Below are 27,842 nucleotides of genomic sequence, written 5' to 3'. Positions count from 1 at the left end.
GCATACATAGAAACATACATTACACCACCGACTCCAAATGAGGGTATCAATCAATCTTCCCGGCTTCCCGGCTCCCGTCCCATACTTTGCTGCATAGAATATAACCGCATCAGTTAAGCAACCCTACCAATTCCAGGTACGGGACGACGCAGTGAAGACGGGCGGTTTCCATTGCAGCCGGGCGGGATCGATCTTGCGAACGCCCTTGATCTTCTCCTTCTCGAGACGCTTCTTGTGCTCTTCGACTACTTGGTCTGTTAGGACTATGACCCAGTTTCCTTTCTATATAGCAATGATTGGTTAGTAGGTGTTGTGTCGGAAAATTTGATAGTGGGAGGGAACGTACATGGTATCTGAGCATATTGAAAACAACCAAAGTCTCGTGGACGTCTTTCTCCGTCATGGAAGTCAGCATTGAGAGGTCGTGCTCGCTGACGGATTCCCGGCCAGTTTCCAAGAGAAGCTCCACGAGGGTTTCTCGCCAGTATTGTCGATAACTGAGGAGACCGAGATCACTGAGAGGCTTCTCGGGCGATCCGAGCTTTCCCTCACGCTTGCCGAGCTCGTAGCTGAAGGAGATGAGAAGACGGCCGTACCCGCGGCGTTGGTATTGAGGGAGGGTTAAGATACAGGCCAGGTTGTAGCCTTCCGCAGAGTCCTTTTCCTTGGAGAAGTAGCCGACGAGATGACAGCCTGTTTCGTCTCGACTGCACATGCAGTAGAACAGGAAGGGGTCGACGTCGTAGTACAGTGTCTTGTGATCGAGGAAGAGCTTGCTCAGCAGACAGAGGTTGCGACACCAGGTTCGTTGACGCCGGCCGTCGACTTCGAAGAATGAAATGTAGTCGTCGCGGTAGATTTCGTTTCCGGGTGGGTGCACGAGGGTGCATTTGGAACGGTGACGCTCGAAGGCGCGCTTGTTGTCGAAGTATCCCAGGCAGAACTCGTCAATGTATACGACGTCTGCATCGGAGAACGATGCCGGGTATGGAGAGAAGTACCAAGGCTCGATATCGTATTTGCCCATTTGGAGACGGGTCAAGTTTCGCACACGGTGAATCTCCGTCGGGTTCTGGGTCATACTACCGCTAGTGCGTAGCCTTTCGATTTCTTCTTCGCGCGACATAAGACCTAGTGCCTTCGCTTCTTCTTTTTCATCCTTGGAAAAGCCAACATCGATCATGTCGACATCATCCGAGTCAGGCTTGGGGGTTCCATTTGCGGAGACAGCTTCTGAGCCTCCGATGGAGAGGTTCACAGGGGTCTCGTCGCGGTTCTCTTTGCCGCCCGCTTTGGACGGACGCTGGGCTTTGCCGACATTGGTGTTCTTTCCCGTCAGAAGATCTGGCGTTGCTGATACATCCCGACTTTCGGCTCTGGCACGCTTCTGGGCGTTCTTGCTAGGTGCTTTGTTGCCGGGGCCGGTCTTTTTCTTCTCTGGTTTCTCTGGCTGAGGCCATTCGACCTCATGTGAGAGATCTATCCTTCCGGAATCAATCCATTCTAGGTGCGAAGTGAGTATGAGCGGTATGATAGTTCAATCACTAAAGCTCAACTTACCATCAAGACGCTTGTTGAAGTCAACATAGTGGACGCTGGCATTGTCAGTACAATATCACAACACTCCAGAGGGACAGGAAACATACTAGAAAGAAGGCCCATCTTTCCGCTGCTTTATCGAGAGGATTTCTGCTTTTCGTAGTTCTCCATCCTACACAGAAGACCAGTCAGTAATCATTCCGATATTGGCAACCGATCCTGTATAAAGATGGTATCATGTGACTTCCACGGCCGCACCGCAAAAGATCACGACGAACAAACTGACCTTCTGCACCATGGCCTTGACACCGATCCTATCGCCTTGATTAGTTGATGCGACCGAGAAAAGCAGGACCCCTAGGCCCAATAATCAATTCAAAGGAATATTTCATCGACTTACCGGATGGTATTGAGGGTGGCAAACCCCTTCTCGACGGGATCCGGGGTCCCGGTGGCCTCGTCCCTGCCGCCCATGTTGAAGAAGGGGTGGTTCTCAATGTATCTATAGAGGTTTTTTAGATGAAATCGCTATGTGGAGCGAATTGCGCGATGGAAACGCGAAAGGGGATCGTAGGAGGTGATGGAGGATTCTCCGTTGCGATGCACCGGAAGAGACCGCCTTAGATTTTTGCCATCCGCTTTTGGTCATCCATCCATCCCCAGCTGCGCCGGTTACTTCATGGATCCGTCGGGTTGGTGCTGCAGCAGTTGCAATCGTCCATATCGCCCTACTCACCATGACATTGCTTGCAGGCTGAAAGAGTGTATTATACTCATCAGGAAGTTAGTATCGTGGTGGTCAATATAGAGTATGGATTGCGTTAGGTTGGTTCATGCCTTCGTAGTACACTACAGCATCAGTATATTTACCCGCTGAATAGTACAATGTGGGAGCACACAACAATGAACCAACAGAACACGTCGGTAGTCTCTAGTATATAGGAAAGTTAAGATTACAACTTGAGCTGCTGAAATGCAGATTCAAATTCAAACTAGGTATCTATTTTGTGAGTCACTCAATGCCACCCATTAACCATCCCCCCTGTTCCTGCCACGAGCTCATCAAGCTCGTCCTTCCGGGTTCTATACAAGTCTTGAGCTTCCCGCTCTCTGCGCATCACGAATGCCACATCATCTCTCAGATTCTCAAGTCTCCGCGAGAGAGCGGACTGTTCCGAAATCTGTAGAGTGCGGAAGGCATCCAGCTCATCCGCCGTCTTCTCTAGGGCTGTGTGGGCTTCCACTATCTTGGTCCGGAGCATTTTCGCCCGGTTCTGATAGCCTCCGTAATGTAAAGCGAGCTTCTTCTCCAGCTTGTTGCCCCGTTCTGCCGTGGCCAGCAGAGAGTTTTGCACATTGTCAAACGCTGCAATCATCCGCTGTTCTTGTTGGTATACATCCTCCTCTTCATCATCAGCATAGTTAGAAAGTCCTGGTAGCGCGCTGGAATGCTTCGTAGTCCATTGCTCGTCGAAGTTTACCTGCCACTCCTGCTGCTTTTCGGATGTGGCGGCTTCCGCTGCAATAGCCGCACGGGCTTGCTCCATGAGGTTGTCATCTAATTGCTCCAGCTTGCGAGCTTTGCCCTCCACCTTAGCACCGGGGGTAGGAAATTTGCGGGCGTCGTGTGCAATGAGAAGCGCAGCTTCTTTTGCGACAAGACTGGAGATGGGATCAGTGATGTGAGATACCCGTTCCATCATCGCATCGATATCAAGCACGCTCGGACGAGGTAAGGATCGCTGATACACCTGTGACTGACGCTTGAACTCGGCCGCTGCGGCGCGCTGTCGGGCCTCAGTTTCCCTTCTATCGCGCTCAGCGGAGTCCTCTTCCACGTACTCAGCAGCTGCCGTTGGTTCCGTGGATTCAGAAGGAAGCTCTTCCAGCTCCCATTCCGTTTCTTTAGGCTTTGGCAGAGCCGCCAGCTTGCTGCGGATGCTTTGACGCATGAAGTTCTCGTGCATCTTGATATCTCGGGGGGTGCTTCCAATCAGCTGCCCACCTTCTGCCTGGTTCAGAGCAAAGTGATCCCGAGGGGTCCGCAAAGGAGTGGCACCAGGCCCAACACCACCTCTCATAGGGGTTGCACCGACGCCATTGGCTTGCCTGAACGGTGTCGCCATCGGGTTAGGCGTAACAATCTGCTGACGGCGCGGAGCAATTCCATCAAATCCAGTAGAAGACCCTCCCTCATGTAGGGGAGTGTTCTCGCCTCCCAATAACGACGATTGGGTCTCAGTCAGAGCTCTGATGTTGCGAATCTCGTTTGCGATGTGATCTTCCTCTGGCGGGGCGCGGGGTGTTCTGATGGGAGTTCCACCGACAATGCCAGTGTAGTTTCCGACCAGGCCACGAGCCCCTTCTTCGTCTCCTGCCATTTTACTGGCTCTGTCACCTGCCATACCCATCTTGATGATGTCCTCCATTTCACCTTCGCTAACCTGAGGAGCCGGGAGCACAAGAGATCTCCGCTTGCTGCTTTGCTCCGCCTCTCGGATCTTCTGCATCTGGCCGGCCCGAGCAGCAGCAGCAAACGCCGCGGAGTTGCTGTTCTTGTCGTTTTTCCTCTTTTTCCGCTCCGCCTCGTCATCCTGATCTCCCTTTCGCTTGTTGGCGAGCTGCTGTTTGCGAGGATCGAACATCTCCCGTTGCCTCTCATTGCGGGATTCTTCCTCCATCGTATCATAGAAACCGGGCGCTGCTGGCTTTTCGAATGGGATATCGGCGTTATAATCCATTTCACCCTGCTTGCGAGTAACGACCTTGATGTTAATGCCGGCATTCTTGAGTTCACGTCGTTTCTGAAGGACTGCAAGTCGTCGCGATTCTTCCAATTGTCGTTCTCTGGCCTTCCGCTTCGCCTTCTTTCCTTGTGTGTTCGCCAAACGAGCGCGAGCTTCACTCAGCATCTCCTTCTCATCTTCATCGAGGTCAATGGTATCAGGACGAGCGGGCTTAGATTCCGGATCGGGGTCCAATTCGCCGGGCCTAGGTAGTGTCAGCAAATGGAAAAAGAAGCTAGCAAAGCGTGTCATGTCCGGAGTCGTACCGTAGCCGTCGCACATCGTCAGCACTGGGAGCAGCTGACTCTGCGCCAGGACCTTCCAAAGCAAGCTCATCATTCTCACGCGCTTCCGCTTCATCCAGCAACTTCTGATAGCGTTCCAAGCATTGTGTTGCCGTCCGTCCCACGATAGGTGCGATTGTACGCCACTGTGTCGGCATCAACTTGGCCAGATGCAACAGCTTCTCATCTTCCTCCCTCGACCACTCAACCTTGCGAATACCGGGATCCAGCCATTCCACCCATCGCGCCTTGCACTGCTTTGGTGTCTTTCTTGCTAACAACGAGGAAACACGCGCCCACTGGTTGAGACCATACTTCGAGACCTATTATATGCAGCATTAGTATCGCCAATCGCAGACCAGTCAGCTTTCGGACAAGGGTTAGCTGTAACATACCGCCGCGCGAAGCACCTCATCCTCGATGTTCGTCCTAACCACAGTTAGTGAAATGCAGCAATGAAGCATGCATAACAACTATGCACTTACCAGACACCTCCTTTGACGACAGGCATGGCTGGGCAATTCTGCAGCCGCTGACAGCGACAAATTGATCAAAAACAAAAGGTAATATAATACAGCGACAAAGCGCAATAGATACGAAATATAATAACGCTTTGGACTGCTTGGTCCAGGCTGACCAGAGTCGATAAGGAACCGACGCGGGTGAAAAGCAAGGTCAAGTCCTGAAGCGGCGTTCGTCACTGGCCCGCGATAGGCGCGCAGAGCCTTAGCGCGACAACCGCACTAGCGTCGCCCCGCGCAATCTTAGGTAAGCGGGTCCAGAATTTTGGTTGGAATATTCAAAAATTAGTACTCCGAAAAAAAGATCAAATATTTACAAGAGCACTGCACACCGATTAAAATCCGGTGGAGCCTCCGAGATGTCTGAGGCTATCAGTGCACCGAAGCAATACAAGCAGCCTTCTCGCAAAGGCAAGAAGGCCTGGCGCAAGAATGTCGATATCGATGAGGTTCAGGAAGGCCTTCGGGTTCTGAAGGAAGAAGAGATCAAAGGGTAAGTAAAGATCGATGTTACTCCACCGCCAATGTCGGCACAACAAGCTAATTTTGGTCGCTTTCTGCTAGTGGTCTTCTATCAGAGAAGCCATCCGATGAGCTGTTCGTCATCGACACCAAAGGTTCATCAGAGATCCGTGATGCGTACCGGAAGAAGCACAAGCCTTTGAAGTCGGAAGAGATCTTGGCGCAACGCTCCGCTATCCCAGGCCTCGACACACGCAAGCGCACCAACTCCAAGGTCACCGACGGTGTTATTGAACCGAAGAACAAGCGTCAAAAGAGCGACTGGGTTACGAGGAAAGACTGGCTGCGCTTGAAGCAGGTGGCTAAGGAAGGCAACCCCGTCAACAAGCCCGCTGAAAATGACCTTTACGATCCATGGGGAGATGCAGAGGAACCCACCCCCTTGGATGACCCTCAGTTCGACTTCTTGGAGAAACCGAAGCCGAAGGTAGAACCGGTAACCTTGAAGCAGGCTCCGATCTCGCTCGCCGCGAATGGCAAGCCGGTTCCCGCGGTACGCAAGCCTACTGCCGGAATAAGTTACAACCCCACGTTTGAGGACTGGGACCGGCTGCTGCAGGAGCAGGGGGAGAAAGCAGTCGAAGCCGAAAAGAAGCGCCTAGAAGAAGAGCGTAAAGAGGAGGAAAGACAGCGCTTAATCGCCGAAGCCCAAGACGATGATGGTATGGTGAAGTCGGATGATGAGAGCGCATGGGATGGATTTGAAAGTGAATATGAGAAGCCAGACTGGCTAAATAAGAAGCGTCCGGAGCGGAAAACAAAGGCTCAGAGGAACAAGATAAAGAGACGCAAGGAAGCAGAGAGGCAGGCCAAATGGGAAGAACAGATGAAGAGGAAGGAAGAGCAGGCCGCATATGCTAAGGAGGCCGCCGAACGTGTGGAAGCACAGGCGCTTGCTCGTGCCGACGATTCTGAGGACAGCTCTTCCGAGGAAGGTGACGATACCGTTTTGCGTCGGAAACCGCTTGGTGGAAAGCTATAGTAAGTGATCTGCTCGTCTGTTTATGCTCTGAACCCTACTAATCCAATCAATAGCGCTCCTGAGAAGCCTCTGGAGGTTGTGTTGCCGGACGAGTTGCAGGATTCTCTGCGTCTGCTCAAGCCCGAGGGCAACCTGCTTGACGACCGATTCCGCACTTTGGTGGTTCAGGGAAAGCTGGAGTCTCGCAAGCCGGTGACGCAGGCAAAGAAGCCGAAGAGAAAGGTGACAGAGAAGTGGTCTCACAAGGACTTCAAGATTCCGGGTCTGTAAATATTTACTCTTTTGGCGTTTGCTTGTGTCGGTTCTTTCAAGATAGATTCCACGTAATATGGGCTAGTGCTGGACATAAAAAAGTTTGTATGAGCCTCAACTAAATCCATGAACTTCACGACTATAGCCAGGTCTCAGTGCTTCTCGTAGTTCTACCCACCAAGACCATATATAAACTCCGTAAATAGTCTGTAGAATACACTGCGCATGTCGGACAGCAATATCTACTTCGCAGCGTTCGAGACTTGCAGGTGGGCCCTTCCGAAATTTTAGCGCGGACCGTTAAGGTTGCTTTTGGAAAGTTGCCGGGCCAGTCTCCGCAACGCCCATCTTTTTTCTCCGGCCCCTCGTGGATTCTCAGATCCCTTCACCATGCAATAGTCTGAGGCCTATCACTGGAATGGACTTGAAAAACCTCTCCAGCAATTGGAAGAAACTCCAGGGGACGCTGAAAAAGGAAAGCGTCTCCGCCACGAAACGGAAACCTTCAGACCGCGAGACGGAGAATGGTGTGGTAAAGAAACGGAGAAGAGAAACTGTCGACGGACAACAAAAACCTGAGCGCAAACCGGTCTCAACCAAGAGAAAGAAGATGTCTACGAACGGTACTGATGGCGGCGAGAATGGCACCGAGGAGCCTACAAAAAAGTCGACCTCTCGGAGGAATTCTACGGCCGCTGTTGCGGAATCAAAGCCGAAGATTAATGAAGGCCGTTCACCTACGTGAGCACACCTCTTGTTGCTGTTTTGCGAGAGTTCTTTCTCTGTAATAACTACTAACGTTCTATTAGCGCGGAGCTAGGAAAATATGTTGCGATGGATTGCGAAATGGTGGGCGTTGGCCCCAACCCAGATCACGACTCCGCTCTCGCGCGAGTCAGTATTGTCAACTTCAACGGCGAACAAATATACGACTCTTACGTGAGACCCAAGGAAATGGTTACAGACTGGCGGACGCATGTCAGCGGCATCCTTCCGAAGCATATGGTGGAGGCACGAACATTCGAGCAGGTGCAGAAAGACGTTATCAATATCCTCGATGGGCGAATACTCGTGGGACATGCGGTCAGCAACGACTTGGACGCTCTTCTTCTCAGCCACCCTAAGCGCGACATCAGAGACACCAGCAAACATCCCCCGTACAGAAAGATTGCTGGCGGCGGCTCCCCTAGGCTGAAGATGTTGGCTTCGGAGTTTCTTGGGCTAGAAATCCAGGATGGCGCTCATTCTAGTGTGGAGGATGCTAGAGCTACAATGCTTCTGTACCGGCGGGACAAGGACACATTCGAGCGGGAACATCTCAAGAAGTGGCCTGTGCGAGTAGTGGTTGAAAAGAAAGACCAAGACGATGATCAAAAGAAAAAGAAAAAGAAGAAGAAGAAGACCCGTAAGAGGTGATGCGGTTTCCCGGATGCAATGGCTGGTTCTGTTCGATATACCCCAAGTTCATGAAGTTGAAGGTTATCTATAGAAGATATAAGTAAATAGAATTTAGACAAGCATTATACTCAACTACAGAAGCTGTAGAATTGTACCTCGTAAGTCTTTTCTATCAACTAAGGACATGCCGCAATCAATGCTCCCCGCCGGTTGGTACTAAAGCGGACCGCGGAATGAACCGCTCTTTTCGCGACTACGCGTCGCGTTGCCTTAACCAATCCTTGCCGACATCATACTGAACATCTACATCACGATTGTCTGTTCGAGTGGATGACCTACACGGGTTTCGGACTCTTACAATTTTCAGACTGTATCATACTCAATTCCGCTTGACACACTTCAAGATGTTCGCCATCCAACCAGCCCAGAACTCGTCCAACGAGACACCAACCGATAAATTCACTCCGAACATCCTGCCCTGTCGCATTCACCACGATGGCCCCGTTGAAACTCTAGGCCGCTACTGGAATCCCACCTCTGATGAGAAAGGTATACACTGACTGCTTCGCACCCGGCAATTCACAACCCACGCTCATTTTTCACAGATCAGAACCTGCAAACAGCCTACTTCCGCGGCCGCAAGCTAAGGGGCCGCCGAGTCGCGATTCCCGAAGGCTACGAGGGTGAGACTTGCCCCGCCACATCAATCCTTGAATAGTTCGCTAACAAATCGATTTAGGTGTCATCGCAACCCCCACAGACCGTACGATGCCTACTACCCGTACAAGCGCCGACGTCGAGGTCGAGGAAATCACACCAGAAGAACCTGTGAAGGTCCTTGAGAAGCAAGGCACATTTGATGAATATGTTGTCTGGGGACATGAGTTTGTGCCTGCGGCAGATGAGACCTTCGTTAAGGGAGTGGAGGAGTGGATCAAGCTTGCTGAAGTGGTAGGTCGATCATTTTCCTTAGGTCGTCATCAGGCTAATGCAATGTAGATGCATACGACTCCTGACAGTAAAAAGCAGCCGTCTACTTGAGGCAAGGCCTACAGTGAACAATATCATTTCAGTACGAGGACTGCAAACTCTGCGTGCCCATAGGACTGCGTTCTCTCGTCACTGGATAGGTTCCCTAATCGACCTGGTCAGCACACGCGCAAAGTCCCCTACTCGATGCGTTCCTCGCTGCATATACGAAGATACACCACCAGCCTACTGCAACCAGCCATGTACGGACAAGGGCTATGCTAGAGCCGTGACACTAGCGGCAGGCCATAGGTGGAAGGGGACGTCCAAGCTCCGAGGGGTCGCTTTATGCAAACTGCGATCAGCTGGGGGAGGCTACCAGATTCAAGGACCAGCATTGGGGCATCAGGCCAACTGTGCATGACTAGATATACCCAGCGGGGGAAGTTTCATAACACCAACTATCTAGATAGCTGTCCATAGAGCCAAGCCAATACCACGATCCGATAGAATATCTATATAGATAAGCCTGACCGCCCTCATTATTCTGCCGCCAGAACAAATATCCTGGGATAGAATCAACTCTCTTCAACAATTCTATAGACACCCCTCATCTTCAAACAGACCTCTAACAATGTCCACCAACGATGCGAAGGCCTCACCGGAGGCACTCATCTCGAAATTCGAGGTGAGCAGACTCCTCAAACAAGGCAAGCAACCCAACCATCCAGCCAACCAGCCCCTCTATCACCCCTCCCTGCACATCCAGACAAGACCGCTCCAGCAACACAACAACACTAACTCAACCCCACAGACCAAAGCGGCCGCCGCATCGCCATTCTGGGCACCATCGACGGCCAACAAGGCATTTTAATTGCCGAACGCGCCGCCTTTGCGACCGAAACCCCCGAAGCCCTACAAGCCTTCCACGCCGCCATCACCGATGTCAACAACCTCGGCGACAACGACATCTACCGATGGTACCTAGCCTCTTCGCACTCAGCACCAGGAAGCCAACAACCCCCGGACCTCAAGATAAACCTCATCTGGCCCTGCACTGAGTCGCACATCAAGAAGTACTCCGAGCAAGTTGTTCGCATGGTCACCGAGACACCGGAGATATACCGCGACTCTATTCGTCCGTACATGAGCGCGAAGCGCGAGGAAGGACGACTGAATTGGGTATTTAATATTCTTGAGGGTCGGACGGAGCAAGAGGACGTGATTCTTCGGGACAAGGGACATGATGGGAATGAAGAGGGAGGATTCTTGGTGTTGCCGGATTTGAACTGGGATCGGAAGACGATGGGATCGTTGCATTTGCTAGCGCTGGTTATGAGGAGGGATATTTGGTCCTTGAGGGATCTAAAGAAGAAACATATCCCTTGGTTGAAGTATCTGAAGGAGAGGCTGTTGGAGGAGACGGTTAGGGTGTATCCCCAGTTGGAGACGGATCAGTTGAAACTTTATGTGCACTGTAAGACTCCCTTTCTGGCGCTATGGGTTTGGGGGTATTTGGTTACTGATTTGAATGTGTCGTATAGATCAACCGACGTATTATCATTTCCATGTGCACATTGTGAACGTCATGCTCGAGGCGGGTGCAACTCAGGCGACTGGAAAGGCGTTCGGGTTGGAGAACATCATCTCGCAGTTGGAGACACTGGATGGAGACGAAGAGGCTGGAATGGCGGATGTCAGCTTGACTTATTTCCTGGGTGAGGCCAGTGAACTCTGGTCGAATGTGTTTGGGCCACTGAAGCGGGGAGAGAAGCCGCTGCCGAACTGATAGAGGCTACTAGATGCTAGAAGAATGATGAATTACGATACTACATTTGATTAGCCTTTACTAAACTACCATGATTCAAGCATGTACCCAAGTAGCGCTGGAAGCGAGCACACATACTTCTATTGTTGATGTAGATCTAATCTACAGACCAACTACAAAGTATATCGGAGCGGAACTTTCCATCGACCCCGCAACACCAACGACGTCAACCCCTCACGGCGCGCCATCCATCGCAAACTTTCTTACACTTCTCTTCTCCCCTCACAGTATTACCCTTTCCACCGCTCAACAACAAACATAACCACTACACACAATCTACACACCAACAAAATGACCGACACAGCAGATGCCCCCCAAACCAACAAGGCCTTCGTGCCCCTCGGTACCCCCCCCCCCTCCCCTCCCCCCAAAAACACCACATATAACCACACCAACTAACCATTATTACCACTATTATTGCACCACAGAAAATAACCCCGAAGTAATGACCCACCTCGTCCGCCAACTCGGCCTCTCCCCAACCCTCGGCTTCACAGACGTGTGGTCAATCGACAGCCCGGACCTCCTCGCCTTCATCCCCCGCCCCTCCTACGCCCTCCTCCTCGTCTTCCCCGTCTCCGCCGCCTACGAAGCCACCCGCCGAACCGAAGACGCGCCTCTCCCTGAATACACCGGCTCAGGTCCCAACGAGCCCGTCATGTGGTTCAAGCAAACAATCCGCAACGCCTGCGGGCTAATCGGGCTCCTGCACGCCGTGTCGAACGGCACGCCGCGGAAGCACATCACCCCTGGGTCCGAGCTAGATAATCTGCTCAAGGAAGCGGAGGGTTTGGAGCCGATTCAGCGCGCGGATCTGTTGTATGAGAGTAAGGCGTTGGAGAGTGCGCATGCCGATGCGGCGAAACTGGGGGATACGGATGCGCCGGCGGCCGAGGACTCGGTGGACTTGCATTTTGTGGCGTTTGTGAAGGGTGAGGATGGGACTTTATGGGAATTGGATGGGAGGAGGAAGGGGCCGTTGGTTAGGGGGGTTCTTGAGGAGGGGGAGGATGCGTTGAGTGAGAGGGCTTTGCAGTTGGGGGTAAGAAGGTTCTTGGAGGTCGAGAAGGGGAGCGGGGATGGAGATTTGAGGTTTAGTCTTGTTAGTTTGGGGGAGGTTTTTGATTGATTATCGAGTTAGTGAAGGTGGGATGTTGTATACCCGGATATGGTGGATGAAGTTGGGGATAATTGTTGTTGTTGTTGTATGAGTATATCAAGCTCACATATCTTTGCCTTCTTCAGTATCATCAACCCACCATTCCTCCGAATTGAACTTAAGAACATCATCCCCACAAGCCCACCATCCAGCAGTCAGATTCCGCGCAAAGACCTCTAAAGCACTATACGGCACACAACCCCCCTCCAGAGAGCTAAAGAACATCCTCTCAAACAGCTCCTTCAAACTCGGCTTCCGAGAATGCACATCCGGAACAGCCGCAATAACCCTCCTGACAACATCCCCATCCTCAGAGGATTCACGCACCCGCCTCCCAATAACAAGGACCTCATACGGCTTCCTCCACAACCCACCCACCTCCGTAATCGGCCTCCCATCCATAGTCGTCTTAAGCCAAACCCACTCCTCACGGACCTCAAGCCCAGCACCCCGAATAGCCTCATAGGCTGTTTTCCGTGCCTTTGCGGAATTAGTGATCCAGATCGCTGCTATCGGGGCCTTAGTATCTGCCGTGCCTTCTTCTCTGTCAAAAGCATTATCATATTGCAAATGTCCCCGCAATATATCACGTATGCGTTGCGTGAGAAGATCCGATCCTTTATAGGACTGCGTCTGATAATGACCACTGCGCCGAACGGAGCGGTTTGTCCATGGTGGGTCGAGGAGGATTAGATTGAACTTTTGCTCGTGTGGTAGACCGGGGATTAATGCCTGGTGGTGGTGGTGGTGATGATGTGATTTCTCCTGGATGGGTTCGGAGATTGGGATGGTGCAGCGGAGGAAGTGTGATAACGGGGGGATGTGGAAGGATTGGTAGTTGTGGGTTGTTGTTCTATCATTATTTGATTCATCTGTCGTCGATTGACAGCGTATTTTCACTGTAGCTGGCTCGATGGATTTGTTTTTGACCACGGTATTGGATAGCTCTGAGATGGATGAGAAGGCGTTATCTCCAGGCGATAGAATCAATGGAGTATCATCGCGAGTAGAGAGTCTATTTGAGTGGATAGAGCCAGAGTCTTGATTTGGACATGAACATGAACATGCGGTAGTGCTGCGTTGTCGTTTCCTCTTCCCTGGCTGAATCTGCTCATATCCACCCTGGGTTGAATCACCCGGGCTGCCTTGTGCATCGCTATCTACAATGATACGAGGCAGGCACCACTCATTGTTATTTTCGAGTGCTGCATTAAGCTCCGTTAGCTTCTCAGTCACCAGGGGTTCGATGAGCTCGGAGTGATAGCGTCTTTCGGAAAGCGGGATTCTCTCTAGAACCCTCGCCCGCGCAGTCTCAGTCTTGGGCTCCGTTGACGATGGATAAGGTTCCCTTAGAGGGGTGGAAGATAAAAGAACTCTTCCTCCATGATAAGATCCTGAAGCAGAAGGGGCTGGATGGGGTCGTGATGGCGGAAAGTCCTGTCCTGGAAGCGCTTGTGCTTGCGCGATGGAGCTGGGAATATCGACCACAAAGGCGGTGGCACTGGGGTTTTCGTAAAGTATTGAAGACTTGATGGCCATGGTCAGTCCGGGTTGGACCAGGGGATTACTCGAATTTATATGTGTTCTGGCTTAGGGGGGTGGGCATCATTGTGACGGTTCAAATTTTGGGGAGGAAAATGAAATGGAAGGTGGGTTTCAATATGGTAGTGACCAAATGCTTAGGGAGATTGGCGAGTTCTTATCGGAATAATTACAACGATCATTGCAATATACATATGGCTTGAAGATCGATTATCCCTGTAACTAGTCTCTCACTATAAGCTTATAATGTGTGATTCCAGCCACAACCAGTGGAGCACAGCTCAATAACTTGGACAGCCGGACTCAGCATCATGCCAACGCAGGCCATCGTTTTCATATGCTAGGCTGGGCCATCCACTCCCTAAGTGACCGAATAATAAAAAATAAACAATACCGTCTGGTCTCATATCCAACAGAATTATGGCAAAGAAAAAAACATATAACCAAGCCACAAGGTGGCAGAAATCACTTAAATGCTTATTGACATGACAAAGGCAACACCACTATGCTCTCAAATGGACAAAAATCACAACACTTTTTTCTCATCTCGTTCCTCCTTCCTCCGTTTCCAAGACGATCCAGCGTCGGTCTAGGTGTGACAAGGGTCATTTCGTTATAGCCATACTACTCTCTGTATCCCGGAAATCGAAAAAAGGGTAAGGGCAAAACTTTATACATCAGGTTGAAGTCAATGGCGAATTAAAGAGTTATAAGAAAGCCTCAATGCTGGAGATCAATCCGCATTAGCGTCGGTCGCCCAGGTAAGCCGTAGGCTCTCACATATGCTGGGGATGACTCACACGGCCACGTCGTCCACCCGCAGACTGTGTCTGAGCTGGCTGCGCTTGGGAATAGAACTGGGAAGGATACTGATACATCGGGGCGGAGTTCATAACAGGGCTGAATTGCTGGGGGGCAAATGTCGATTGGTTCATCATAGAGCTGGGGTTGATCTGGCCAGGACCGCCAGCCAAGGGAGCACCCGGGGTCTGCAGAGCCCGAAGACTGTCAGCCGAAGGCGTTCCAGCCGGGTATCCGAAGCTGGAATTTCCTAGGCCGGGGTATAGTCCCGAGGGGGAGAGACCCCGGGACTGGGCAGCCAAGTAGGCCTGATACTGGAGCTGTTGCTGGGTCAAAGGCGCCAAGGGCTCCTGGCCGAAGCCGGTACCATTGACACCAACTCCACCAACCCCGTTGAGAGGATTGAGACCACCAGCAGAACCAATGCTGTTCATTCCATTGATACTGTATGGATCAAAAGGAGCGGGATTGGGTTGCTGCTCAGAGGCAACGGGCCTGGTTGCGTCCAGACCTGGACCTAGCATGGTAGGGAACTGCGCACCATACTGCCGTTCCATGGACTGCTGGGAGCCGTAGTTTGACGCCGCCTGCCGGGAGGTTGGGCGGTGCTGTTGCTTGTCCGGGTTGGAAACATGATCACGTCCGTGGTGATTATCGCGAGCACCTCCCCGAGACGACAGGCCAACTTCGTCCATCAAGCGCTTGTAGCCTTGACTGGGAGTTGCCTTCAGCTTAGTGAGGACCTTGGAGACGTTCTTCACCACTTCTGCGCGCATAGACTCATCAAAGAAAGGCGTGGTAAGAACCTTGAAGATCAGCGTCGCGCCCGATGTCTGGTCGCTCAAGATCTTCTCCAGCACCTCGTCGCCTGGGCTGAAGAAGAGGGCCTTCAACACTATCTCACGGGCATCTGGTTCGTTGCGTTGATTGATCACCTTCAAGACAGTTAGGTAGGCGACCTTGTGGGTGCACAAGTGCACGAGATGAGGAACCAGGCGCGGTGCAAGCACGGTGCGACGTCGGGGGAAAGTGCAGGTATCCAAGAACCACGTCAACAGCAGAGCCCCGTTGGCATTCGTCGCAAGCTGTACGCTGTGGAGAGCAATGGCTGAGGCAAGCATGCGTTGCTGGTCCTTCGAGGCGTGGTGGCTTTCAAGGCATGCTCGCATGGCCCGAGCACCGAAGCGGCCCTGGGCGATTTCCCACATCCGGCTGAGCATCGTCTCGAAGATGAAATCATTGAACGGAGCACCGAAACGCAGGCAGCACTGGAGAACATAGTTGCCGTACTGGTCAAGGAAAAGCGGAACGGTGTATGGCCTCAGAGCATCAACGATCATCTGCATCTGGTTCGGAGTCTTGGCCACATCAATGATCTTCTGTGCGGCCCAAGTTCCGTTCTTGTGGACACCAATTTCAGCAAGGTGAGGCGCAATGGGTCCGAGCATCTGCTCCTTGGTTGGTTCCGAGCAAAATTCAAAGAGCTTCTGGACGACAGTGTTTCCGAGGTAATCCGACGAGAGCTCTGCGATTTCCGGCAGCATCGCAACGGCAGTTTCCTCAATCTCCTGGACCGAGCAAGCTCCGTTATCAATCCTCTTGCGAATATCGCGGAGCCGCGGGGCGTCGAACATCCTAGTTTGGCTAGGCTCGGCGATGGGAGGAATCTCATCTTCAAATGCATCAAAGGCAATTGCGCGATGAATGCTAGCGCTGATGTTGTGAGCATCGTCTTCCGTGGCCCCAAACTCGGTGACAATTTGTGCCATTTCCGGCTGCAGCTCAGAAAGAGATGGTATATGCGGAATGCTAGTACCGCTCTCCGGTCTCACAATACCATCAGGTCCGTTCATGCTCGGGTCGGGAGTCGGAGAAGACTGAGCTCCGTTGACGCCGGGCGTGCCAGAGGCGGAAGTGCCAGGAACTTTAGCATATCCGATCCGGACAGGGCCAGCGCCAGGGAAGATCTCCTTTCCGTTGAGAAGTGACTTGGCCTGAATAGCACTCTCAATGCGCTCATAGTTGACAAAGCCACAGTTCTTGTGGGTCAGTACGCGAGTAGACTCGATTTTGCCGTACAGGCTGAAGATCGCCTCCAGAGACGTGACCGTGGTGGAAACAGGAATGCTGCCAATCCACAAAGCACGTGTAGGACCATCCTGATTATTCTCATCCGCCAACTCTCCCGTTTGCCGCATTCCCACGTTAGGCGCGCCACTTCCACCAAGATGCATGAGCTGAACAGCTTCCGACAGCTCATCATATTCTCCGCCTTCCGCGATGTTAAGATCGGCAGCGCTAAAGCTGTTCTCGAGACGCGAAGGAGTAGCGAGGTAATTGCGGATCGACGAGCGCTGGGGAGGAGCCTCCAAGATTCCAGCGGTCCTGGCACGGGGTCGGCTGGCAGAAGCGTGGTTGGCAAATGCCTGTACCGCAAGGTTGTGCTGATGAATCTGAGCCTGGGTTGCGGCCAACTGGGCTGCTGTTGCAGCCGCAGAAGGAGTAACGGTGCCAGAGGGAAGTTGCGAGTAGCGGCTCTCGTACTCCAGGTCCTCGTCATCAGCATACTTCTCCTTCGCGTTCACCGAATACGATCGGATGCGGCTGTTATTCTTCATCATAGCCAGTTCCGCCAGCAAAGGGGGCAAGGAAGACTGTTGTTGCTGTTGCTGCTGTTGCTGTTGCTGCTGCTGTTGAAGGAGCATATTGACATCAGGCCGCACAAGCGTAGCTCGTGCCTGTTGCGGTGTCTCCGCCAAGCCCAAGTAGTCCAGCGTTTTCACATCAGTATCCGCAAGCCCGTCCCTGGAGAATGACGACTGGCTGGGAGAGGCAGGTCCTTCAGAAGAACGAATGCTTGTCAGTGTTGTCGCGCGCTCACGCCCGGTGGCCCAACTAGTAGAGAACAAAGACGGTCCGAATGGACCGGCAGAGCCCAGAAAGTTTGCTCTCTGGGGCATAGAACCTGCTCGGAGACGCGAAAGGGAACCCGCGCTGCCCCCACCAGGGGCAGTTGCGGTCTTCGCGCCTGTATCGATACCGGAAACGCCGGATGGACGGAAAGGGCTGGTTGACGGCGTGGGGCGGGACGTCTGGGGGATATATGGTTGTTGAAGGTTCACCTCATTCAGAGCACCGACGGGCGAAAATCTTGAGGGAACAGTACCAGCTCTTGCTCTCCGACCAGGGCTATTGATCGAGCCGCTGGAGGTAGGCACCAGATCCGGAAATCCTTCCTGGCTCGGGGACTCCGGGATATTCTCGCGAAGAGGGGTTGAATGACCGCTAGTCGGCGGACCCCAGATACTGGGTGAAACGCCTTCCTCTGCCTGGATCTCTCGCGCTCTAGTTTAGGAAATGACAGGCATTAGTCTGCGAGGAACGGAATGTGCGCATCGAAATAGCTAGAGTGCTTACCGTTTAGAGTACAAACGAGCCCCAAGTTCATGAGAAGGGGATCCAGCCCCTAGCCTCGCGCCGCCAATTGAGCCTGCGGCTCCATTCAGACCATTCGATGGGCCAAATGGCGACTTGATGGCAGCAGATCCAGACAGATCACTGGGAGAGCTACGCCCTGTACTGGTTCCAGACATTGGTTGAGTGGTCGGAATATAGTTGAGGTTCATATGACCATCCGGTCGTGAAACAGGGAGCATTATGAATTATTTCCCTCCACCTCAAAACAAGGCGGACACCGGACACCTTGTGTATGAATACAAGTAATGATATGCAGTTGTCGGGTCGGTAAAGATGCTGCTCAATCGAAGGGTTGCCTCACGAGGATCATGTGTCAGTTCGGTCTGTTGAAAACCAAACCTCGATAATTGAGAGCCGGTGTCAATGGAGAGCACCGGGGCAATCAACACTGAAACGATTGATCAATGAACGTATAGTTCGACGCTCGAGGAAGCCAGCGTTCTGTGCGTCCAGCCGGTATGTGGATGTGCTCGTGGCGGGGTTGACGGAGGACTGGGTCCGAAAGAATACGTAAGCTTGAACGAGCACGGATGCTCAGGAAATAGGAGAGAGACAGCGAGATCGATGGAGTAGTAGTTGTCAATAGTTGTCCGTTAAGCGTGAGGCCCAGTCAGCTTTGTCACCCTGGGTAATGATAATCTTTGGACTAGTGGCCAGATTCGATTGCCACGATCCACCGCAGTGATTAGGTCCCGAGTGTTCAGAAAATATCGCTAACCCGCAAGGACCCGCTCGAAATGACCGCAAGGACACGAGGAGATTGAATGGGAAAATTATCGAGCGAAGGGGGGGGTGGTTGGGAGGAGAGCGAAAGAAAGGAACGCGAAGGTCGTGATGTACGGGGGTGGATGAAAGGGAAGCCGAAAAGGGTCGCTGGACTCTTTTAGGGTGGCTGGAATAAATTGCGCGGCTTCGGGCAGAAGCCAGAAAAAGATACAAGAATGGAAAAGACCGACGATAGGACGATACTAAAAGGGATACTGAATTGAAGGATTACTCAAAAGAGAAGAGATTGGGGGAAGAGGGAAGAGGGAAGAGATTGGAGAGTAAGACAGGAAAGGGGTGCATGAAAAGAGGAGGCGTAAGAAGGAGGAAGAAGAATAGATGGCGGTGGATGTTGGTGAAGGGGAAGAGAGTAGAGCTGCACCGGCGCGGAGGGAAAAGGTAAAAGGTGTGGAAAAGAGACTTCGAGAGAGAAGGAGGAAGGCGGTTAGTTTACTTAGTTGGGGAGCTCAGGTTTGCCGGATCCCGGGGGCATGTCATATCCACTCCTCTGGTTGGCCGGTCGGGTTCACCCATTCTCTTTTTTCTTATTACTCGAGAAAGTGTGCCTGTGAAGTGCATGAAAATTAAATGTCTAAATTTTCTGACTCTGATGGGAATGACCCTCATAATGGTGGTCCTTTCGACCTTAACATTGGTGAAGGATCCTTCCCTGTTCATCCTCATCCCCATCTTCATCCCTTGGTGCTCGTGCCCACTGCCCAGCTGGCGATCAACCATTATTTTCTGCTGCATTTGCTCGAACCCCCGGGGAAAAAAAGAGAGGGTCAAGCCTGTCGGTTCGGTTCATCGATCAATCCCCCTCCTAAATCCGATTTTCGAGAAGCTCCTAAATAGCGCATGTTCCACCCTCAGCCTTCCACAAATCCATGATCGGCTCTCTCGCAATAGTCTCTTGTCAGCGATAATGGATAATTGTCGCTATACTTCCATAGTGCTTACTATATCTTTCAATATTTTGTCTCATTTATCACGTAGATATGGATATTAGAGTTGGATCTTATGGTCTCGTACTCACCGAGTACTCAGTAGAGTTCCACCATTTCTCTCAAGAGGGTGTAGAATTCTAAAAGCGGAAAGAGATCAGGCCCTGGTGGAGTCGATGCTTCTGGATAGCATCAACATTCTATGACTACTGTCCAGTGTGGTCCAGTGGACAGTCTTACAAGACAACTTTCTTTGTCCTGGAATGTTCAGCAAATCAGTTTCACTTCTGAAAATCACTGCAGATGACAGTTAATCTGGTAAGGTCACAGTGCAAAGCGATACAATTTGAAAGCAAGGTGAATTCATATATATTATTATTATTGCGGCACCACTGTCTACGCCTAATCCGGATCAAACCTTCACGCATACGGCAATGAAAAGCATACCAATGGCCTTTTGGACATCCTTGTAAGGATGTCGGAGCTGAAACGGGGAGGGATGCGACCCAGTTCTGGGTGATTGGCACTCTGAAACGTCCTAAGACCCCGCATTCCACCGTCCGTCATGTGTTTTGACATTGATCACCTCTCTTCTTTCCCCCCTCGATTGCGGCAATAAGTATGCTTGTCGGATGACCTGCCTTTCATGGTGTTTACTGGATCGGCACATGGCTGGAAAAGCTGAAAGCTGTTTTACTAAACACTCCACCGCTGGCTTCATTCCGAGTAAACTCGTCTACTCGTAACTGTATACTACTAGAATTGAGCTACATTCGTCATGACCATGGAATATATATTGGGACCAGTTGCTTCTAGGGCAAATGTGTCAAATCCCTCTCGTGGGGGCAGTGAATGATGAAGACTAGAATGCAAGGGATAAGACATACTGTTGTAAAGGGATGGATATTGTAAGGGGAATTTCTTAAAAGATGTGAAGTCATCGGCGGAACTCTTATGCAGGAACGCTGCCTGTAGTCTGTACTACGGAGTACTTACTGAGTAAACCGTGCCACATCCCTTGAGGATCCGTCATGACATACAGCAAGCTAATCAATCATGGCGGTAAGCCAATCGTGCGGGGTCAAACTACAGGCTACTATGGATATGGTTCTCACTTTTCTTATTTCAAGCCAATATTTCTGCAGCTACTGCTACTTACAGGGACTTGTGCAACGCGGTACCTGACCCAGAGTATTCTCGGGTCGGGCTGGATGCTTGTGGTCCCTGCCCGGAAGACTCGGGATGCCCCTCAAATCTCATTATCGTATCAGGTAGCTCGAAATTCTAAGCCCAGACAGAGTGTCTTGCTACGTGAATTAGAATTACTCCATCACAAATATTGGTGATACCCAAGTTCTGTCTTTTCACTCATCTCATATAAATCACGTGATCATGTGTATACCTGAGGCATCAGTTGCCCACCCGCCACTGCCCTGGCGCCGTATCTGCAACGATTTCCGGCACCGCCTTGCCAGAGCTCCGTTGCAACAATAAGACTAAGGAATCTAGGTCCAACTCTCTTTCTGCCTCCCTTTGCTCTCCACCCATTAGCGGTGTCTGAGGAACAACTGGCTTCTACGTTTCTTTTATAATGAATTAAATGAGCAATCTTACCACAAAGTATCACGCTTGGCCGATCCCATACGCGCCCGACCGGACTCGCGTTTTATCGTGATTTTACGGTCGGCTTCCGATAAACGACTAATGTTTCTCAATCGCCGAGTTTGAATCAAGAACGGTCCTCACGAACAATGGCAGATGATTACGAAAGCCCCTCCTCCCCGGAGGAGGCGCCAGTCGAGTCGCTCATTCAGGGGCGTGCGAAGCGAAGCACAGCCGGCCTTCATATGTCAGCTCTCCTGGACGCCGCTGCCGACGATGATCTTGCGCTCTTGTTCGAGGAAGTGGAGGATGACAACGAGTTTGCGATGGATGTGGAGGAAGAAGGGGGAGAAGAGGATGATATGCGCTTCGAGTCTTCCTCGGATGATGAGGATGATCAAGGACCTGAGTCTCGAGCTGACGACATGGAAGGGGAGCAACAACTACAGAAGGAGGAGCGACAAGAGAAGAAAAAAAAGAGAGCGCGAGAAGACCTTCGATTCAAGATAGCCAGCAAGAAGGTGAAAATCGATCCTACTGCTGTGTCTACAGTGCCTGCTCCTCGCCCCAAGAAGAAGTCAGAGCGTATCTCATGGATCCCCACGCCGGAAGAAGGGCCCACGCGATCATCCTCTCGTCGCCAGACTATGCAGAACAAGGAACTTACGCATGCACGCCTGAAGGACAGCGAAGAGAAGCGCATCCGCCTCATTGCCACCATGGAGGAGGCAGCTAAAAGGAAGGCCCAGTTCAAGCCGAAGGAGATGACGCAAGCCGAGCGTCTTGCAGAAGCCGAAAGGGTGGAGAGGCATAACAGCAAGAGTCTTAACCGATGGGAAGAAATGGAAAAGAGGAAGGCTGAAGAAAGACGTGCGAAGATCGAGGCCCTTCAAAATCGCCGCCTTGAAGGTCCGGTTATGTCGTACTGGAGTGGCATAGCAACCTGGGTTAATGGTCGCTTAACGCGCATTGGCAAGGTTGATGTAACGCCAAAACCGGAGAAGGAGGATAATAATACACGCAAGAAAAGCAAGAAGACGGACAAAGAGAATAAAAATGTGATAGAGCAAAACCCGACCGAGAATCCTATTGTTGTTGGTTCTGCCACGTCGCAAACAGCCCCTCCTCCCACCCAAACTGAGGGTTCTACGCTACCACAAACATCCGGCGACGGAGAGCCTGCAAAACCGAACCAAAACCCTGAACAGCAGCAAACAAGCTCTGAGCCCACTCAGACCAATGGCGCAATATCCCAAGAGAAACCCGTTGATACGCCAATGGAGGAACCCACCCCCTCTCAGGTGAACACAGAGGCTCCTGCTGCTGCTGATCCTGTACAGCCTGCCACAACTGCAGTCAACGACGAGTCTGCTACAGAAGCAGTGCCAGAATCAGGTTCATCAAAAGTCGAAGATGAAAAGAAAGAGGAAGCTACTGAGACCAAGGCTCCAGATGCAGCTCCGGAAGAGGGCACGTCAGATGAGAAGCCAAATGTACAACAAAAAGACGACACTATACACGCAGTTGACGCTCAACAGCCCACGTCGCAGCAGTCTGGCGAGAAGCCTACGCTAGAATCCGAACAGCAGCCTGACCGAGATCCACCATCTGCGGCCGCAAAGTCTGATGACGCATCGAAGGAAACAGTCCCTGACCCAACCGCAGCCGCTGAAGCTGTATCTGAGCCTGCTAGGATGCAGCAGGAGCTGTCTACTACTACAGTACCAGATGTTACTGTTGCCCCTTCGCAGACTAACCCGCAGAAGGAGACGTCCAATCAAACACAACCGGGCCAAGAGGCTCCGGAGGTGCATACAGACCAGCCAGTTGTTGTGACTGAGGAAACCCCACAACCGCAGGTTCCAGAGGCCCCTCCAGTTATCGAGCAAACAGGACGAACCCTTACGGTGTTGGAGAACTTTGATGACAAGACCGCCCAAAGTCGCGAGTTCAGTATCTACTTCAACGCAAAGAAACCTCCTAGGCTAACCAGTATGTAATGCACCTATACCTCCACTGCATGCACGAACACATTGGACATGCTAACAGCAAAACAGAAATCTCTTCATCCCTCTGCGTTATTACATCACTTCCCTCGCGCTATCGGGATCCCGAGACCTCCCTGCCCTTCGCAAACTCACATGCTTACAATGAAATCCGACATACGGTGGCACAAAAGTACAGTTGGAGCCCGATGCTGGGATGCTACGTTGGTCCTGTCGGAGTCGCTGCGCGAGGAGTACCGGCGCGGTTCCTCGGCGGCCCTGAAGCAAAAGAAGAAGAAGCAAAAGAGAACGGAAAGGGCGATAAAGGCGCTAGCAACGAGGCCACCACTACTACTGACAAAACAGAAAAAGAAAAAGAGAAAGAGAGCGAAGCAAAGACTTCCACCAAAGAGGCTCCATCTACATCCAGCCCTTCAGCTGCAGCTGCACCCGCTTCCGCACCCACACCAACAGCCACCCCCGTTGCAGCTACCGTGGGCGATCCAATGGATGTCGATAAATGATTTCCCCTCTTCCCTTCCAGGCTCGACGACCTGGGAAAAAAGACGGAGTGGATATTAGTATTCTATTGCTCCGGCGTCTTTATGTTTCTATGCCAAAGATACCCACTATTACATCTACACCATCGTCTCTGATCACATGGCTCAAAGCATATCATACGTAATATCATACGGACAAACTGTAAAGTAATAAATATGCCTGCCGGGGCAAACTTGATCATATTAAACCAATTATCCACCTACTACCGAGCTCATGCACCATGCACCATGCACACCATACCGGCTCACGCCCGCAAACCCCCCAACACTAAAAGCAGAGAAGCAGCGAACGAACGCACAGCCCCACGGCCAAAATCCCTCAAAAACCAACGGACCAACCACGGCGTACAGTATTTAGCTAAATTGCAATCCAGCCCGAAATGTCCGTGCCAATGGCACGCGACACCCAGGAGATACAGTAGATAGATAGTAAGTAGTATTTCGTACTAGTGAGACCGAAACCCCTTTCCCAGCCCAATCGTTATTGCAGCATATGTGAGACGCCCATTGGCACGGGACATCGATTACACTCCCATCGCAGGTGAACTCTCATATGCTCCTGCACCATGGTGGAAACTGCAGGAGTTGGTGGCGATGTGCATAGTTAGACCCGAACCGTAGGAAGATTTATAAGAAATAGAAGGGAAATAATAAAGCAGGTTGGAAGGAAATCTTACGTGCATTGCAATGATTAATGATTATATTGATTTTATCGCTGAAAGGCGTTAGGAGGGTGTGATATTTACTTATTGACTGCGGTAAAGAATTAGCTTGATTGGACAGGAGAGTTTTAACTAGTAAGTACTAGGTGGGTGATACATAATACTAAATTTAATAGATATCTCTCATAGTGATGGCAGTGGGACTGTGTTGCATGGTTTGTGTTACCGTCACGGTCTACATAAACAGATCAGACAAGAATGGAGACACAGGCAAGCTACGTAGTCTGGCCGGGGAGTGGATGTGTAGTCTGTTTTCCCAGTTGGTTGTAAGAGATGGTGCTACCGGAACAATTCATGTGTAGAATAACCTGTCCTGCGAAGGTGTATGTATGTATGATGGTGGGGTTACTTGCGAGAATTTCAAGTGCAGAGAAGGATTCTGGCCAGGTTCGAGGTATCTAAGGGAGAGAGAGGAAGGCTTTTGTTCGCTGTTGATATTAGTGGAACTTAGCGAACACGAGGTCGCTAAATTATGCACTGAAAACTGGATGTGTTCAATAGAGCGTAGAAGGTGGTATATACTCTGCTGCCAATAGTATTCGTCTCCATTACATCGTAATTAGTAGCCAATAAACATCAAATACCCTTGACAAGCATTCTAACGCCTTTACTTCCCTGCCTGGTTGCAGGAATGAACATATCAGTCGCGAACTCTACATCCTCGTTGGTTGTCTCAAAGAGCTCCAACCATCCCCCTTTCCCACTCATTTCGTCCTCTGTGCAGCTGTATAGTCTGAAAATTCTCGAGACGCAAATATAGAGTTCCGCATAGGCCAGATTGATACCCACGCATGACCTAGACCCCTTTGTGAAGGACACAAGGTACCTATTAAGCCTTTTACCTTCTTTTTCGGCCTCAATCCACCGTTCCGGACTGAACTTGCTTGGCTCCGGAAAGATGGTGGGGTCATGATGCACGAAAACAGAGTTCATGCTCATAGGAGTCCCCGGGGGGATTATCCAGTCCTTTGCACGCTTCTCGTCATGGAATGTCACTGCTTCATCGGGAGATACACGTGCCAGCCGGCCAACAGAGCCATAGGATAGTCGCAGGCCCTCTTGGATTACGGCAGTAAGGTAGGGAAGGTGCTCCAGCACCTCGATACCGACGCTTGCTGTAGGATCAGGGATGGAAGCGATCAATTCGGCACGAAGGCGGGATAGAGTATGCGGTTGGCTCAGTAGGTAGTATGTGATAACCGATAGAGTCCAAGAAGTGGTCTCAGTCCCGCCGGCTACGAGTATCTTGGCTTCCTGGCCAAGCCGTTCGACACTCTTTTCTGAAACTGGAAGATCCGGATTCGCTAGCAGATCATGGAAAATGGTTTTTGACTGCTTTCCAACCCCTAATCTATCTTTATCGTTCATGATTTGGTGCACCTGGGCCACATTCTCGCGGGTGAAGGACTGTAGTCTGATTAGCAATAAATTTCAAGCTTTGACGCAAAACTAGGTAATTGCAGTAGTACCTGTTCATCCTCAAGCACATTTGCAACCCTTTAATGCATTGCAGGTTATATAGTTAGTTCCAATGCCTGGTGTGCCCATTTTGCAGAGACACGGATCTAATCGCACTCACGTTGGGCTAATCCATGATACAATCCATGGGGGAATAAGCTGCGCCAAATAGATGAGCCAATGATAGTGCTTCATCCAATGCACAACTTTGCTCATAGCAAGAACGGCCTCCTGAGCTGGCTCACCAAAGTCAGGTTTCTGCAATCTGTCGCGCGAGTGGTTGAAACTGTACTCCATAATGACGTCTACATCTGTGAGTATATTGCCTGAAGGGAGAGTTCTTGTCTTCACCGTCGTCCATACCATTGGTAAACGCAGCATAGGCAATATCCATGCGGACCGGCTGGCCCGTATTCTTAAATTCATCCAAACGTCTAAGAAGTTTGTCGACCTTTTCCCATATGACAGGCTGCAGCCGACGTACACTTGCTTTTGAGAAGAATGGACTCAAAGCGGAACGACGCATGCGATGTAAATCATGGTCTACGGTAGCAAAGGTACTGTTGGGCGCTCCAAATTGGTGTTCAAATTGGGGGTTCAGATTTCTCTTCTTCTTGCCGCCGGGTGCATACAACTCATCATGAAAGGTCGATGTTTCGATATGAAGCTCTTCGGGGTTGATGCGAACAATGGGCCCCTATACATTTTAGTGTCACTAGATATAGTGATTTTCGCAACGAGGTGTTTCTGCTCACGTAGCGCTTATGCATATCCTTGATTTTGAAGATATACCGGCCACCACATATTGCATCGTAATAAAACTCATAGCTGAAGCGCTCAGTCAGCTTTGTCATCCGCTTCTTGCTTCGCAGTGTCCAGATATCGATAAATGGAATACAGAACTTACTACCAAGTCACAGCCGCCAGCGGAGGGCCTGGGAAAGCCGCAATGGGGCTAAGGTACAAGCGATACACGATGCAGCCTATCACGTAGGCAAGAAATACAGTTAGAGTTATACTAGCCAAGGATAAATAGCTGAGCTCCCCAAACAAGGTCATTTTGAATATAGACTCGTCATGAAAGATCGTCGACCCATTTGTATGTTCAGGTAGGATGATGTGGGAAAGGTAAAGAGGGGACGAGATGGTGTGAGGGGTAATGGCCACTAGCAGTAGTCTCAAAGGTCGGCAATTACTGGCATCTGCTGTAAACGGCTCCGATGCTTCCTTTTTGAGCAATATTCCGCACGCGGAAGACGTGTCATGATAGCTCACAAACGCAACGAAGTTATTGCCGAAGAGCGCATGTTGACATGTATCAAAGTCACATACAAACTTATACAATGCTGGGCAGACATAGTAGTAGTAGCTAGCGTTTACCCTTATCAATTCTCTCAGAATTGATCTTGTAGCTTTTAGAGATAGGACAAGATGGTTGATATTGCCAACCATACAATGCTACTGGGTATTCTTCAATACCATAACGTTATTCTTATGGTGAACATACAGGAAATAGACCGTAAAGGTAATGACATTATCTTCATATGTCTTTTCTTTTGGCAACGAGACATGTACAATCTTACGGAGTAAGCTTTATCACTATGCCTACCCCTCCTTCGACTTTGTGGGATCTTATCAGCTTCCAATGCTAATTAACTTCTTGTTCTTGGCTCGAATCTGGTTAAGTTCGTGGAAATTGCGGTGTAGAAAGTTTGAATCTCGGAAGTAGCTACGGTATAACAACCT

General features: G+C 50.9%; 10 protein-coding genes across 10 annotated transcripts; 6 read left to right on the top strand and 4 right to left on the bottom strand.

Moving 5' to 3' along the window:
• Nucleotides 1-123: 123 nt before the first annotated feature.
• cef1 (putative cell division control protein (Cdc5)) lies at nt 124-5,120 on the bottom strand (the record flags this gene model as incomplete). Its single annotated transcript, XM_026769406.1, has 10 exons — nt 124-282; nt 347-1,503; nt 1,561-1,595; nt 1,647-1,711; nt 1,826-1,853; nt 1,940-2,041; nt 2,566-4,530; nt 4,592-4,932; nt 5,005-5,038; nt 5,095-5,120. 10 exons carry the CDS (start codon nt 5,118-5,120, stop codon nt 124-126), a joined length of 3,912 nt encoding a protein of 1,303 aa, XP_026623115.1.
• Nucleotides 5,121-5,489: 369 nt separating this feature from the next.
• BDQ94DRAFT_161626 (Nop53-domain-containing protein) lies at nt 5,490-8,302 on the top strand (the record flags this gene model as incomplete). The annotated part of the gene is made up of 5 exons (XM_026769405.1): nt 5,490-5,623; nt 5,695-6,633; nt 6,688-6,900; nt 7,328-7,627; nt 7,696-8,302. The coding sequence occupies 5 exons, from the start codon at nt 5,490-5,492 to the stop codon at nt 8,300-8,302; spliced, it is 2,193 nt and encodes a 730-aa protein (XP_026623114.1).
• A 278-nt stretch (nt 8,303-8,580) lies between these two features.
• On the top strand, nt 8,581-9,753 carry BDQ94DRAFT_149537 (ribonuclease H2 subunit C). The gene is made up of 4 exons (XM_026767400.1): nt 8,581-8,833; nt 8,890-8,967; nt 9,024-9,235; nt 9,284-9,753. Exons 1-4 carry the CDS (start codon nt 8,689-8,691, stop codon nt 9,323-9,325), a joined length of 477 nt encoding a protein of 158 aa, XP_026623113.1. The 5' UTR covers nt 8,581-8,688; the 3' UTR covers nt 9,326-9,753.
• A 101-nt stretch (nt 9,754-9,854) lies between these two features.
• Nucleotides 9,855-11,098, top strand: BDQ94DRAFT_149535 (putative mRNA decapping hydrolase). Its single transcript, XM_026767399.1, has 3 exons — nt 9,855-9,963; nt 10,068-10,730; nt 10,798-11,098. Exons 1-3 carry the CDS (start codon nt 9,888-9,890, stop codon nt 11,040-11,042), a joined length of 984 nt encoding a protein of 327 aa, XP_026623112.1. The 5' UTR covers nt 9,855-9,887; the 3' UTR covers nt 11,043-11,098.
• Nucleotides 11,099-11,372: 274 nt separating this feature from the next.
• On the top strand, nt 11,373-12,210 carry BDQ94DRAFT_173315 (ubiquitin carboxyl-terminal hydrolase; the record flags this gene model as incomplete). Its single annotated transcript, XM_026772120.1, has 2 exons — nt 11,373-11,424; nt 11,510-12,210. The coding sequence occupies 2 exons, from the start codon at nt 11,373-11,375 to the stop codon at nt 12,208-12,210; spliced, it is 753 nt and encodes a 250-aa protein (XP_026623111.1).
• Nucleotides 12,211-12,303: 93 nt separating this feature from the next.
• Nucleotides 12,304-13,779, bottom strand: BDQ94DRAFT_173314 (MT-A70 family; the record flags this gene model as incomplete). Its single annotated transcript, XM_026772119.1, has 1 exon — nt 12,304-13,779. One exon carries the CDS (start codon nt 13,777-13,779, stop codon nt 12,304-12,306), a length of 1,476 nt encoding a protein of 491 aa, XP_026623110.1.
• Nucleotides 13,780-13,977: 198 nt separating this feature from the next.
• On the bottom strand, nt 13,978-18,633 carry BDQ94DRAFT_79105 (putative RNA binding protein Jsn1). Its single transcript, XM_026776562.1, has 2 exons — nt 18,001-18,633; nt 13,978-17,928 (listed from the first exon to the last, which is right to left on the bottom strand). The coding sequence occupies exons 1-2, from the start codon at nt 18,237-18,239 to the stop codon at nt 14,559-14,561; spliced, it is 3,609 nt and encodes a 1,202-aa protein (XP_026623109.1). The 5' UTR covers nt 18,240-18,633; the 3' UTR covers nt 13,978-14,558.
• A 657-nt stretch (nt 18,634-19,290) lies between these two features.
• Nucleotides 19,291-19,942, top strand: BDQ94DRAFT_149529 (uncharacterized protein). Its single transcript, XM_026767398.1, has 2 exons — nt 19,291-19,722; nt 19,786-19,942. Exons 1-2 carry the CDS (start codon nt 19,403-19,405, stop codon nt 19,832-19,834), a joined length of 369 nt encoding a protein of 122 aa, XP_026623108.1. The 5' UTR covers nt 19,291-19,402; the 3' UTR covers nt 19,835-19,942.
• A 1,331-nt stretch (nt 19,943-21,273) lies between these two features.
• Nucleotides 21,274-24,044, top strand: BDQ94DRAFT_79094 (putative signal transducer). The gene is made up of 2 exons (XM_026776561.1): nt 21,274-23,363; nt 23,429-24,044. The coding sequence occupies exons 1-2, from the start codon at nt 21,521-21,523 to the stop codon at nt 23,878-23,880; spliced, it is 2,295 nt and encodes a 764-aa protein (XP_026623107.1). The 5' UTR covers nt 21,274-21,520; the 3' UTR covers nt 23,881-24,044.
• Nucleotides 24,045-25,099: 1,055 nt separating this feature from the next.
• On the bottom strand, nt 25,100-27,403 carry BDQ94DRAFT_149523 (cytochrome P450). The gene is made up of 6 exons (XM_026767397.1): nt 27,004-27,403; nt 26,852-26,924; nt 26,460-26,793; nt 26,218-26,401; nt 26,108-26,135; nt 25,100-26,045 (listed from the first exon to the last, which is right to left on the bottom strand). Exons 1-6 carry the CDS (start codon nt 27,153-27,155, stop codon nt 25,215-25,217), a joined length of 1,602 nt encoding a protein of 533 aa, XP_026623106.1. The 5' UTR covers nt 27,156-27,403; the 3' UTR covers nt 25,100-25,214.
• Between the last annotated feature and the right edge of the window lie 439 nt (nt 27,404-27,842).

This window comes from Aspergillus welwitschiae (genome assembly GCF_003344945.1).
Source record: "Aspergillus welwitschiae strain CBS 139.54b unplaced genomic scaffold BDQ94scaffold_32, whole genome shotgun sequence".
Taxonomy (NCBI): Eukaryota; Fungi; Ascomycota; class Eurotiomycetes; order Eurotiales; family Aspergillaceae; genus Aspergillus; species Aspergillus welwitschiae.
The sequence above is the reverse complement of the archived record's forward strand: the minus strand, read 5'-3'. Positions and strand labels throughout refer to the sequence as shown.